At 35.1% G+C, this 14,811-nt stretch overlaps 1 protein-coding gene across 1 annotated transcript in view; it reads left to right on the top strand.

The window, feature by feature from the left end:
- LOC135220946 (F-box only protein 11-like) overlaps positions 1-14,811 on the top strand; it is a 103,096-nt gene extending 88,285 nt beyond the window's left edge. The window contains 7 exon segments of the mRNA XM_064258601.1: positions 2,783-3,086; positions 3,743-3,913; positions 4,366-4,498; positions 4,782-5,002; positions 5,118-5,351; positions 5,463-5,670; positions 9,826-14,811. Of these exon segments, the coding sequence (XP_064114671.1) occupies positions 2,783-3,086; positions 3,743-3,913; positions 4,366-4,498; positions 4,782-5,002; positions 5,118-5,351; positions 5,463-5,670; positions 9,826-9,958 (1,404 nt within the window). The 3' untranslated portion in view covers positions 9,959-14,811.

Genomic DNA, 14,811 nt, shown 5'->3' with positions numbered 1-14,811 from the left:
AGGAATATTATTGTGGAGGCTCATTCTCAAGTTAAAGAATCAGATTTTAATGCAATGAAAGTGAAAGCTCACAAAGTGAGAGCAGTGGCTACGTCACTTTCCTTTATACATATCCTCTCTAGATTCCATTATCTAAGCGACATATTGGAATGGCAAATCAGTGTTTGCCTCTCATTACCTGTGTTAAATCAAAATGGTTTATGACAACTGCAGTACCCTGGGTCCGTATTTAGCTGCTGAGATGGTGTTGAGTGAGAGTGTATGGGAAGTCGTTTCTTCCTAATGTAGTCTCTTCGCCTTGAATAAGGTTGTTGAGTTTTAAGGGGAGCTGGGGGCTACCATTGATGTACTAGGAATACCCTTCAGTCTTTTATTAGTTGGGTATGGTTTTTAATTTTTGGAGGTGATATATTTACTCTGGTTTGATTATGTTGATTGTGGTACTGCGGCCTGGGCCGAGGCATCTTTCTGTAGACCATGCTATCCAAGGACTATTTCCTAGTTGCATGGATCCTGCTAAAGTAGAGGATGACCCTTTGCTATACCACCACGTCTCTACAAGTAAGATGAGCATCATCCAGAGGCAGTAATCAGGTGGGAGAGGAGGACCTTAGTTTATTAAGAACTAAAGCTTGCGAGATCAGATTGGTAGCCACATCATTGTCTTGTAGACATTTGTCTATTGCATCTATTTTACAGGCTGTCTATTGGAAGTGTTGATGAGTCTTTGCAACAAATTTTTTGAAGGATGTGGAAGTGATTTATGATAAGTGCAGTGCATTAGGGCTTTTATCCGTGGCTGGCAGGGTGTTGGGAGGAAGTGTAGGAAGCGTTTCTTCCCATCTGATTTTTTGCCTTGATATCAGGTTTTTGTGTTCATGGGGAGTTTGGGGGCTCTTAGTGCTTGGAGTGCCCTCCACTTCTCATTTATGGTTGGGTTTGGTAATTTTTATATGTTGGTTGGTGTAGGTGTTTATTGTTATATAATCTGGTCTTGTTTACTCAGATACATGCCCAAGGCAGGGGCAACTGACTACCTGTATGCTTAGTAGTCACCGGTTTCGTACCATGCTACAAAGCTCCACTGTTGTAGAGGTGAGTCGAGCCAAGTAGCCACACCCTACATGGATAAGATATCATGTGGCGACCAGAGGCAGTATCATCTCGTAGCCACTTATAAGGTGGGGAACAACAAGCATTGATTCAGTGCTTTTATTTTCTATGTCTCTGCTCATTATTATCGTTAATAATGCATGAGGTAGAATTAACCACATCCCACCTCCGGGTCAATTTGGGATTCAATAATATAATTACTTGGTAAGTTACATATATATATATATATATATATATATATATATATATATATATATATATATATATATATTATATATATATATATATATATATATATATATTATATATATATATATATATATATATATATATATATATATATATATATATATATATATTATATATTATATATATATATATATATATATATATATATATATATCTCTCTCTCTCTCTCTCTCTCTCTCTCTCTCTCTCTCTCTCTCTCTCTCTCTCTCTCTCTCTCTCTCTCTCTCTCTCTCTCTCTCTGGAAATGAGATATTTATGATAAAATAATGATTTATATATATATGCACTTGCCAAGTAATTTATATATATATATATATATATATATATATATATATATATATCTATATATATATATATATATATATATGTATATATATGTAACTTGCCAAGTAATTACAAATCAGAGCCTTCCCTCCTCCCTGTGTTTGGGATTGGGCAGAAAGCTACACCAATAACATAACTAGTTACCGTGATTGTAAAATTTTAAGCAGTTGGCACTAGTGAAACTGTAATTCATGTTTCTTTAAATTCCATAGATGTTTTTACTATATTTTCAAATCTGAAAGTCACTATATCCTTGGTTCTTTCCTTTAGTACATACTCGTAGAGGATCATTTTTAAGGCATCCAGCACATGAATCTCCTAAGTAAGTTTCAGTTCAGGCATATCTGTCAATCCCTCAAAATCACTGCCTTGTGCACAGTTTTTGTGAGGAATAACCCTTCTGGTTGATGAATACCATGGGGAGAGCCTATGCATGTGTGGACATGCTTGTTTTCTGACAAATCAGAAGACTGATGGTCATGGGAACATTCAGGGCACATAATATAGGCAGTCCCCAGTTATGGAAGAGGGTTTCATTCTTCATGGGGTGCTTGTAAGCGAAAACCGCCATTAACCAAAACTGTGATTTATGGCGCATCTGGCACCGATATCTGATTAATGGAGCCTCTGTTAGGTATGTTATGGTGCTATAACTCTATATAAGGCAACAATAACTGGAACTTGCCATGTTGTTAGACAAGCGCCATAAACCAGATTTCCAATAACCAAGCCCGCCAAAAACTGGGGACTTCCAGCATATGATGAGTGAATTTGTATGAATGAAACTGTTTTGCACATGTTCTGGGTTGCATTCAGAATTTGGATTAATTTTTTCAACAATGTGTAATTACAAAGATTATCAGTAGTTAGGTCACATGGAATTATACTCAGTGTTTTTAATTTACTGTATTGGCTGAGCTATTACAGCAAGTTTAGTGACTATGCTTTTAGGGATTATTATAATAGTTTCATTTTCTATTTTAATATTAACCAGAACTAGATTCTATAAAAGAACATTATATACACTAATTTGCAAAAGTTTATTGTAGTCTGGTATGTATGTAAACTTGATTTTTATACTGCTTTTATTTTCCAGGGATATTTTGAGGCAAATGATATCCATAATAATCGCATAGCAGGCTTTGAAGTGAAGGCACAGGCAAATCCAACAGTAGTGCGTTGTGAAATTCATAATGGCCAGACTGGAGGAATATATGTCCACGAGCATGGCATGGGTCAGTTTATTGAGAACAAGATCCATTCAAATAAATATGCAGGCGTGTGGATAACTTCAAATAGTAACCCAACTATAAGACGGAATGAAATATATAATGGACTGCAAGGTGGTGTCTACATATTTGGAGATGGTCGAGGCTTAATTGAACACAATAACATATATGGTATGTGTTTTAGAATAATTTTCAGTAGGTACAGTCAGTAAGAATGGAATTCAAAATTTTTTTCAGAAACCAGTGATATTTATCAACAGAATGTGTTTTTCTGAAGGTTATTACTAGGACTTTTGATCATATTAGATCTCATTCGTTTAGAGTCAAATAATATTAGGGGAGTGGTTGAGTAGAATTTTTGCTTTTGAAAGGAACAAAAAAAAATTACATGAGTTTTTGAGGATAAAGTTGATGTACTCTGTAGTTTAAGGTGCCTTTTGTGCCAGATGTAAATAATATATATCCATATCCCAATAGATAAAGACTTTCGCCTCAATTTTCTCCACTATCTTTTCATGTGTACTCTACTGCCTAAATTTCCTGTAGGGGCTACAAAGTGCCTTCAGTGCACCTCACATGGTATACTATAGGCATTACTAAAGGTTGTTTTCATTTTCCTCTAGGTTCCAGCTACACCTGCTTTTTTTAGCCTTGTACTTTACATCCAATTTAATGGAACTTTAGGGTTTTATGCTGGTCTCACCTTAGGTCCTTGTACTTCATCTCATTTATTTTCTTGATTGCTTTTATCTTACTGTCTATCCACTCAAGCTCCTTTTCACTGCCTTAATATATTTGTGTTAATCAGTTTGTCTTCTTATTTCAAGGTAATGCACTAGCTGGAATCCAGATTCGAACCAATAGTGATCCTATAGTACGGCACAATAAGATCCATGATGGTCAGCATGGTGGAATTTATGTACATGAAAAGGGTCAAGGCTTAATAGAATGCAATGAAGTATATGCCAACACACTTGCTGGAGTTTGGATTACTACAGGTAAGAAAGCTACTAGCTGTTGATTTTTCTCTAAGGAATAGAACAAATATCAAGCAAATTCAGTTGAGTTTATAATTGTGTAATCATAATACATAAGTTAAATTTAGTTACACTAATAGAAAAGACCTGGTCTCATTTGATGATAAGTATGTTCCATCAATTTTAGTGGTTTCAGTGAGTCCTCTGTAAGGAATGAAGTTACTTCACATGTGATTATGTTAACATTTTATATTATGAGAATTTGAAAAATCATAAAGCTCATAACTATTGATATTGTAAACTTATATTTTTTTTATGTACGTCTTACAAAGCGTGATATTTCAGGAGAGTAATTAAAACTGTAAGCTGCAATTTTGATTCAAAAGAATGTTACAACATGTTCTGTCATTTATGAAAACTAAAAGTTTCCAGTGTTTGGTTTATTTTCATTGTGAGTTTTTTGTTTTTCACAGGAAGCACACCAACTTTACGGAGAAATCGTATTCACTCAGGAAAGCAAGTTGGTGTATATTTTTATGACAATGGTCATGGTCTCTTAGAAGATAATGACATTTTCAACCACTTATACTCAGGTGTACAAATAAGGTGAGTACAATTTCTCTCTCATCAGGTTGCTGTCATCATTTTTGTGTAATATAGTCTTAATTCTTTGAAATTCTTTTTTTAATACATGCAGCATACCTAGTTAAATCTTTTTCATTAGAGCTTAGCTTAGTTTTTGTAGTATGTTTTAGAAGGGTAACAAAAATAGGTGAAAAGTTATCTGGATAATCTTTAGTTATTGAAAAATGGCAAGTAACAAATAATAGAATATATTTTTTTTTATTTTGATTTGGATGAAATAAATGTGTAATTTGCATATTTGCAGAACGGGGAGCAACCCCAACATCAGACGAAATAAAATTTGGGGAGGCCAAAATGGAGGAGTGTTAGTATACAATGGAGGCCTGGGTCTCTTGGAACAAAATGAAATATTTGATAATGCAATGGCTGGTGTATGGATCAAGACTGATAGTAATCCAACTCTTCGAAGAAACAAGATCTTTGACGGAAGGGAGGCTGGAATTTGCATATTTAATGGTGGAAAAGGTAAGCATCATTTGCCATTTCAGTCTGAAGGTATGACATATCTGTTAACTATTTAAACTTAGCAGACGAGGAAACTGGAAAGTTCCAATTAACTTCCTTTTAACTTTATTTACAGGTGTACTTGAAGACAATGACATTTTCCGTAATGCCCAGGCTGGGGTCTTGATTTCAACACAAAGCCATCCAACTCAAAGTCATCCTATTTTGAGAAGGAATAGAATATATGATGGCTTAGCGGCTGGCATTGAAATAACCAATAATGCTACTGCAACCCTAGAAAATAACCATATTTTTAATAATCGTTTTGGTGGTTTGTGTTTAGCATCTGGGGTCAACCCAATTGAGCGAGGTATGGATGTTTATCCTTTTTGTATACTGAAAGTGTTGGTAAACTTGAATTAGATGCATTCAACTTTCTAATGTCTACACATGTCTTCACTGGTTCTTTTTTTCTTTACAGCTAATAAGATATTTGATAACCATGATGCGGTACAGAAAGCAGTAACAAGTGGTCAGTGCCTGTATAAGATTTCATCCTACACAAGTTTCCCAATGCATGACTTCTATCGCTGTCGTACATGCAATACTACAGAACGTAATGCCATCTGTGTGAATTGCATCAAAACATGTCATAGCAGTCATGTGGTGGAATTTATAAGGCATGACAGGTAAGAAAATATTGTTTTGAACCTTACTGTCAGTTTACCCAATATAAATTAGTTGGACAACTAATAAAAAAATGCTGGGGTACCAATGGCATGTACAGTATTCTTGGGTAAATTTATTTGGTGATTTTAAAAAATATGGTTACCATATTTTCCAGCATGTAAGACTTACCCTAATTCTAGGAGTTTATTCTGATAAAATTAAAAATAACCACTTTTGTCAGATCTTCATAGTCCTTCACAGTTTTAATGTTATTTTTCAAGCATCTTACCAGTATTCAGATATTCCTGAAGTAATAAAAGGCAAAAATTTTGGGATGGTATGTGATCTGACTCTCAGATTTGCATTTTTCTTAATTATATTGACAGCCTTTGCTTCACTCGGTGAATTGTACGAGTTTAGCCACAGTCTCATCTTTCTCCTGCCTTTTGTTGCCATTCATTTCTGATACATCATTTTTAATCCTATTAATAAAGTAACATAGCACTACTACTACTACTACGTATTATTATTAAAGTGGTATGCCGTAGAAAAAATGCTGCATCATCACACAAATTTTATATACATATATACAATAGTACCTTGATTTATGAACACGTTTCGTTCCTAAACTTTGTTCTTCTTTCAATATGTTTGTGACCTAAAGGTCGGGGAAATCTTGTTCTAGAGATTTGTTCCTTATGGTGTTTTTTTCCTTTCTCACAAACATCACAAACTTATCCAATGTCTGTTGCTTTGTCCTTTCTGCATAAGTGATCTAAAATGATTCATTAAATTTTCGTAGACCACATTTGTGATCCTGTTTGTAACAATTTTGTTTGAATGGTGCAACTCAAGGAAACGCTGGACAACATTCCACTTTTCCATTGTGTATTTAATTAATTCAAAGTGGGCATATGTAACTTCCTCCCTATTCCCAGCACCTTTTGCTGCTCTTTGTGGAGTTGAACCAGTCTGCCCGCTGTCAAATCCTCCACATGTTCAGCCACCAGTTCATCAATTTCTTCATCATTGAATTCCAGACCCATTTTTTTTTGCCCATTGACACAATTTCCTGTACAATCTCTGCATTGAAGCCCTCAGTCATGGTCAGTTACGCACTTAGGCCAAAGTTTCCACCATGCAGAATTTAATGTGCTCTACATGACCTCATTCCATGCATTGTCGATGAAGAGTTATGCAGTGAAAAACATTAAAAGACTTCTTCCAAATTTCTTTCAAAGTTAATTTTTTATTGTGGTTCATATGGAAGCATTTAGTGAAGAGCGACTTGGTGTATAATTTCTTAAAATGACAAATGACTTGTTGGTCCATTGGCTGCAGAATAGGGATCATGTTTGATGAGAGGAACCCGACCTATATGAAGTCATGTTCAATGCTGTCAGCCAAGTAAGGAGAGTGTGGCGAGGCATTTTCCATGACCAGAAGGCACTGCTAGGGTAGCTGGTTCTCGCTTAAGTACTGACTCGTAGTCAGTGCGAACACTTCATCCAGCCACGCCAAAAAGCAAGTTCCATGTCACCCATGCCTTTGTGTTGGCCCTTCACATTACAGGCAGTCTGGCCATATTTATGTTGTGTTGCTTAAAGGCTCAGGGGTAGTTTGAATGGTAAACAAGTAGCTGCTTTAGTTTCAGGTCAGCATTTGTATTCGCACATAACAAAAGTGTAAGTCCAACGGGGCATCTTCTTCCAGATGAGGCCTGTTTCATCACAATTGAAAACTTGTTGCAGGATGTATCCTTTGGCCTCCATGTACTTGGCAAACTTGGTCCCGTACGCCTCGGCAGCAGCCTTATCACTTTAGCAGCATCACCCTGCCTAAGTACACAATGGATACCAGTTCTCCTGAAGTTGGGGAACCACCCTTTACTAGCCTTAAACTCCTCAAGCGTGGCACTAGTAGAGGGGGTTTCCTTCATTAAACTCTGATGAACTTGCTGAGCTCTCTTGTAGATGATTGGCTCATTGATGCTATCACCTGCTATCTGTTTCTTGTTTAGCCACTTCCAAAGGATATTTTCTACCTCTTCAAGTGTTTGGGATCTCATTAAGTACAGTCATGTTCTTTGCAACATTAGCCTCTTTCGTGGCCTCCTCCTATTTCAAAATTGTCAAAATCCTTGATTACTTCGTAAATATATACAAAAAGTTTTTTAGTATAAAAATGTCATCTTGGCCATCTTGTTATTGGTCGTGAGGTCAGTCACACGAAATACCCTGCTCATACTTCTTTATAATTTCTTTATTTCAATGGTTAACTTCTTCTGCACCTTCTTACCATCACTCCTCACTGTCTTTGGGGCCATTATAAAGAAAAATCACTAGGTTGCAGGCAAAACAAGCACAGTTTGAAGTGTATGAACATGCGTCTGCTGAAGACCATAATAAAAACCAGACTAATCATGGGTGAAATTGCATGGGAGATATACATACAGTACCCTACAATAACAAGATGGCGGCCCCCATAGTGGCTCAGATGCACCCACATTAGATGAGCAATTGGGCACATTTTTTAAATGTTTGTGTGTCGGAAATGACTTTGTGAATCAAACAGCCTTTTTATTTATATTTTTCTTCATTGGTTAATGTGTTTGTGAATCGAGGTCCTACAGTATATGTTATGTAGTTATGTATATGAAATATATATCTTTACAGCATCAAAACTATCATAGTTATTTGCATCATACAAATGAACTCGAACAGTTAATACATTCATCTGCATGACTAGCTTAAACAAATCTTTGTACAGCTGCTATTGATACTACAATTTGGTTATTTAAGTACAATTATCACACCTTGCAAAGGTCATTAGGTTATTTCAATTTGAATCTGCACCGAAACAAATGTATGTTAGCTCTCTCTCTCTCTCTCTCTCTCTCTCTCTCTCTCTCTCTCTCTCTCTCTCTCTCTCTCTCTCTCTCTCTCTCTCATAGTAGTTGTGATGGATGCACAACTATTGCAGTTTAAAACTGTTTGCACTAGTTGCTGATTATATAAGTAATCTGTAGATATAAAAATGGATGTGTTTGTTCCATCATAACTGAAATGCACTGAGCCATTTCAACCAAACTTGTTATACGTACAATGACTTTACTGTCTTGGAAAGAATACTCTGGGGGTAATACATCACTAGCACCAAAGGGTGTTGGGGGTGGGAAGGCTTTCCTGGAAAGGGGCTTGTTCTGCCTGAGATTTAGTAACTCAATAAATGAGGAATTTATCGTAACCACATTTCAGTATACATACAATTTACAATCTGGAAAAGAATATTTTGGGGGTGGGGGTTAAGCACCACATACCAAAGAATATTTCGGGGTGGGGGTTAAGCACCACATACCAAAGGGGGTGATACGTTAAGATAACCAAAACCAACATATATTAGTGTCTAATCCAAAGTTTTTATGGTCATTAAGATGAATGGTGACACTCCTGGTGACCTTTACGACCAAGTTCAGCCCTGAAGGGTAGGGGATGAGAAGGGGTGAAAAATAAATGACAGATATTAGGTCTTATCCATAGTTTTAGGGGTTGCTGAGATGAATAGTAGTAATACACCTGATGCCCTTCAAGTCCAATTTCAGGCCCAATATGAACGGAGGTTGGGTGTGAGGAAAGGTGAAATATAAAATGTCAAAAATGCTGGGCAATGTAATAGAAGCAGCCATCCTTACATGATTTCATACCATATATAATTTTTTCTGTTAGTCTATGTTATTTTTTAAAATATGGTAATGGACAGTTTTATAATCTGTTGAGTAGGATCACAAGGAAAAATTGTATGTATTAGACCAATGTACGCTTGTTTGTATTTTTTGTTTCAAGGGATCACAGTAATTTGTGTTAATGTTGGTGGGATGTGTTACTTGTCACTAAAACCACTTGCTCATATTATTTTAGTTATAAAATACAGGAAATACACTGCAGTGGTGATGATGACTTGAGTATGAGTTTGCACATTTGGTGGAGTGGGATTTTTATACTTGTAATATTTTTTATATATAGAATCTAAAGTACTAAGTACTGTATCATAAATTGCATTATCTTTGTTGGGTTACCTTTCTTCCCTTGAACTTTTGAGAAAGATATGTTTTGTGATTGGTAGCCCACAAACTTCGTTTCAAAATAAGTTTATGAATGACATCTTCATTGTTTCAGGTTCTTTTGTGACTGTGGTGCAGGAACTTTAAATAATCAGTGCCAACTTCAAGGTGAACCTACACAAGACACCGATACTCTTTATGACTCTGCTGCACCCATCGAATCACAATCTCTCATGGCAGAAGTTTAACTGCCTTCATGGCAAGTACACTATTTTCACTAGGAAATTTTGCCATGTGATGTAGCCTTGGAGCTCCCATAACTAATTGAAAATAAAATACAAGATATACAGTAGAGTGTGGCTCCTCCAGTATCTGTTCAACTACATTAGTGTGTCTGCAATAGGTCAGCATGTTCTGGCCACCAGCCTTTCTATTATGACATACATATACACATATATAATCAATATTTAGCATTGCAGGATTACTCTTTGTCCTCCATCCCCTTACTCCCTGTATGATAGAAAAGTAGATGAAAAAAAGGCAAAGGAGGTGCACCACTTGAGACAAGAGTTTATTGGGTCTTTATAAGTGCATTCCTTTATTGTTAAATGAGTTTTCTTGATTCCCACTTGAGTGACATATGACCTAGAAAAGACCACATTACAGTATATCCTTATTAAAGAATTATGTGTTTTTCAAAAGAAATATTATTTGGGACAATTTACATACTATTTTCAATCCAGAGTGGTTTTTGGAAAAGTTACCATTTAAAAATAGCCTTTAGTATTACTTGAGTTTGAAGTTTTTTGGAGACATTTAATATTTCAGATATTTGATATACACTACATACATACATTATATATTGCAACCTTATTCCTTATGAATTTCACATAATGAAATTTTATTATAAAGCTTTATATACATACAGTATGTATTGCAACATAACTTCTTGTGAAATTCACATAATGAAATTTTGAGCATTATAAAGCTTTATTTATCATTTGAATGTTAAATTATGAATTGTTTAGTATGGACTGTACGTAATTTGAAATTAATGGATTTCTTTTCAAATAAGTATCATCAGTATACAAAGGGTATTTTTGTACTCCTGTTAAAAAATTTTATGTAATCCTATAAATGATTTCAGTTATTCTGTAAAGATGCTGATCATTTAAATACCAGTCTTGCAATGACTATTTACTCACCATATGGACAGAGCCTGTGCGTTTACAAGTGCATTAAAGGTCCACAAGTAATATCATATTCAGACTATTGTGGAATGCCTGTGATAATTCCTGCAAGTTTTTCCTGTACATTATTTGACTGCAGTATTGAAAATGAATAGGAAACAATTAGTTAGGAAAGTCCAATAGAGCATCTAGTTTGAAGTGGTGCCCTTTTTATATTTTCCTTGTTTCATCCCCCTCCAAACTGTTGAAACATCCTAGGGAGGAAATATACATTACATATACCTATATGTAGTTTTTACGCCCACCAGAAGTGCAGTGATTTGTCCACAAATCCGTAGCCTTACAAATACAATGTACTATTAAAAGTGGACTTGTGAAACTCTGGATTTGAGAGTGAATATCCGGTGGCTTGAGTATATTGTGAGGTGATATCAAGAGTACATAGTTTCAGTTACTGTAGGTGGAATGACAATGACTCCACGTGAACATTTCAAGTGAAAAAAAAAAGACGCACGACATGAAGGTTGCCTTGCATTATTGTGACACTATACAATAGTTACGTTAAAACAGTTGATGTGTATCACACTGGCTGTTAGAGTGTATAACGACACAACTTTTATAAATGGCCTCTAGCACAAGAGGGGTTTTTCTTCCCTTGGGTCATTTTAAAGTGGCATACACAAAGGCCTTCTAAGAACGTGTTTAAAAAAATTGGTTCATAACCAGAGAACTGCAGTTGATCAAGATGGCACAAGATTATACGTGAAGCACAAGACATACATTTTTCTACCTACAAGACAATGTAAAGTGTACAGTGGTACCAGTGATGTACATAGTACTGTATGTGACGTGAAGTTTTGTATTGCAAGTGAGTGCAAAAGGGAAATAGTTGTAATTTTTTTCAATTTCCCATTTGGTGTGAATCATTGTGCAGTGTTATGGTCGAATAAAGTTCGTAAATAGGAATAAGCTGTTAAAATTTTTATGTTGAAATATGCAGTAATTGTAGTTGTTTTTTGATAATTTCATGTTTTGTTTGGAATATATGTTGTATTTTTTGCATGTGGAGTTAAGTTACATTTTGCAATGTCTTTGTGAGTTGGAAGAATATTTGTTGTCATTATTTTGTTGAGAATTTATAGATTGGAACATACAGAAAACTGTGATGAAAACCAAAATATTTGTATGCTTTGCGTGCTCGTAAATTGAGCAGTCACATATGAGTGCACCTGCAATCCTAGTAGCTCGAGACGCAGGGATCCTCAACTTAGTGGCTTTCAGAAATTGACTGAGCAAAGATAAAAAGTTATTCCCTACAGAATGTAATGTTAGAATATTTGTGCAGCTTTGTAAAAAAAAAAAAATGGATTTAGATAGTGCCTTTATTTTTGCATTCTTAGGTAGTGCCTCATGGCAAGTTTTCAATTCGTTGCTTATCCCTTACCATCATCATCATTTATTTTGTATTTTTCTTGTGAATCACTTTTCAGCCTATATCTCAGGATTCTTCTGAAGTAACTATAGTTTCCCATCCTTTCTTCCTCTCCATTTATATATTTATATACAGTATATAATGTGTAACCAAGATAATGTCATCTAACTTCTTATTGATCTCGACTGCTCAAAATTCACTGTCCCACCATGTCTGTCTGCCTTTTTTCTTGCTGCTCATTTACCTCTGAAATCCAAATGTTAAATACCTCAACATTTCCCGTGTGTGTTTCTGTAGTAAGAAGCCTGCCACTTCTCCGAGCCCCATGTTCTAAGTGATTGCTTTACAGATACACAAGTAGCCTACATCTGTGCACATCAGTCTTTTAATACTTCTATTTAGTTATTTTCTTCTTCCCCAAAACTGTAGAATTAGAATTGTTATTGTTGCTCAATGTGCCATATATGTGTTTTAGGTCTGTTTGGTAACATCATTTAAGTTCAGCTTGAATAATTCGTTGCTGTTGATGAGGAAAAGCAAAACGTGCGAAAGATAAGAGTGACTTTCCAATCCTTGGCAGATAGGCGCCGAGAGAATATTACCTTTACATTTATATTATTGTAAGTGGTCTGCATATTAATGTTAAAATGTGTATTCAAGAATAACATATCCCTTTTTCATAAAATTAAAACTTATAGGTACTGTATTTTTTTATGCACATCTTTGGGAAGACGAGTTGGTCGTTAACATTTGAGAGTGATGGTGAATAGTGAATAATTGTGGCACAAGATTTTGAAACATATAAAACTAAATTCCTATTTGTGTTCAAGTGTGCTTCCACATGAGTTTACAATGAATTTTTCCCCCAAAGATAAGAGTGAACGTTATCCTCCTGCTTGTTTAGTATACTGATAAAATAACAGAAAATCATTAAATAATCAAATAACATCTCCCTGAAGTAAAAATTAAAAGAATGGAGCAGTTGCAGCACTGCTTCAGCAACAATCCTTACAGTAAACAAAAATATAGACATAAATGGTGTAGTATTATGTTTTTCTTATTCTTTCATACTTTATTTTCTGTCCCAAGTAGTGTGAGTGTATGTTAGTGTTTGCTTCTGCCATGAGTTTGTATCAGTGGGTGTACATACGTTTTAGGCTGTACACCATTTACTCAATGTGTACTTAGTGCGTGCAGTTTGTCTGGTGTAACAGTGATGAATAAAGTATATATAAAAGTAAAAAAAAATAAAGAGGGCTATTTTTTTTTATCTACCAGTGAAGTCATGCTTACAGTTTGACCAGCATGTCTAACTATCTCTCTCTCTCTCTCTCTCTCTCTCTCTCTCTCTCTCTCTCTCTCTCTCTCTCTCTCTCTCTCTCTCAAAAATGAATTTTATAGTAAATCACTGTAAAATCCTTAAGTTAATCATTGTTTCCTTTAAAGAAGTGCAACATAGGTATATAATGAAGTTTGATACAAAATCTTTGCATGAAATTAATATTTAAGACTTGTTATGATTAAGCTTAATTGTGAAAGCTCGTATGATGTAAAATAGGCTAGGTTGAAATTTGGAAGTTTTTATTCTTTACTTGACAAAATGCAAAATCCATAATGCCTGCAAGTGAGTCAGTAGAAGTATTTTCGAGTACAACTGCTGACAAATCATATCTTTCATAAGCAAAAAAAAAAAAAGGAAAAGTTTCCTCGGCATGTAGCAGAGGTGATTGGAAGGCGAAAGATTATATGTGTGGTAGGTCTTGAGCTTTAGCTATTTTGTTGACCCAGTTATATTTTGCTTCTTTGTAACAGATGAAATCCTTGAGTTTTATATCTGGGTCACAAAAGTATTTAAAAGTTTCAAGATGGAGATGTATTGTACCCAAGCCCTTGCCGTAAGGCTTTGAAATATGTTTTATTCAGCTGACGATTTCCAGCAGAATTAATATTCATCATCTCATTATTCTGTAGGTTATCATTTTCAATTTCTCTTGGTCTTTTTGATATTGCATAAACCTACATTCTAATATTAAATTTCCAGTTAGCTTTGTCTCGGTATATGATTTCCCTACACATTTTGTATCACTTGCATTTCGTTTTCATATAGTTCCTGTTCGTTGTATGTGCAGAAGACAGATGGTAATGTTTTCCTTATCTGTCATGATTTATCAGTTTTTTAATGTATAGAGAAATATATATGTCTGTATATATTTCAGCTCTTCAGAGCCTGCACTTCAAAACCAAGTACAGTACACTTCATATCCTTTTACGTTAATCATTTCATTTCATATGCAAATGTGTGGCTATGTATTACTGAGATAAATATTAGGTAAAATACCTCATACTTAGGGCTGTCCCTAAGGTATTGTAATAGACCTTGGGTACTGTGCATTCTCCTATGCATGTAGTGGAGGTTCATGTATGATGTGCACTGTATAAAGGGCCTAGAATTGTATATACAAATAAAAAATGAAATGTC

Source organism: Macrobrachium nipponense, chromosome 2 (genome assembly GCF_015104395.2).
Source record: "Macrobrachium nipponense isolate FS-2020 chromosome 2, ASM1510439v2, whole genome shotgun sequence".
NCBI classification, from domain to species: domain Eukaryota; kingdom Metazoa; phylum Arthropoda; class Malacostraca; order Decapoda; family Palaemonidae; genus Macrobrachium; species Macrobrachium nipponense.
This window is presented reverse-complemented; position numbering and strand designations above follow the sequence as displayed.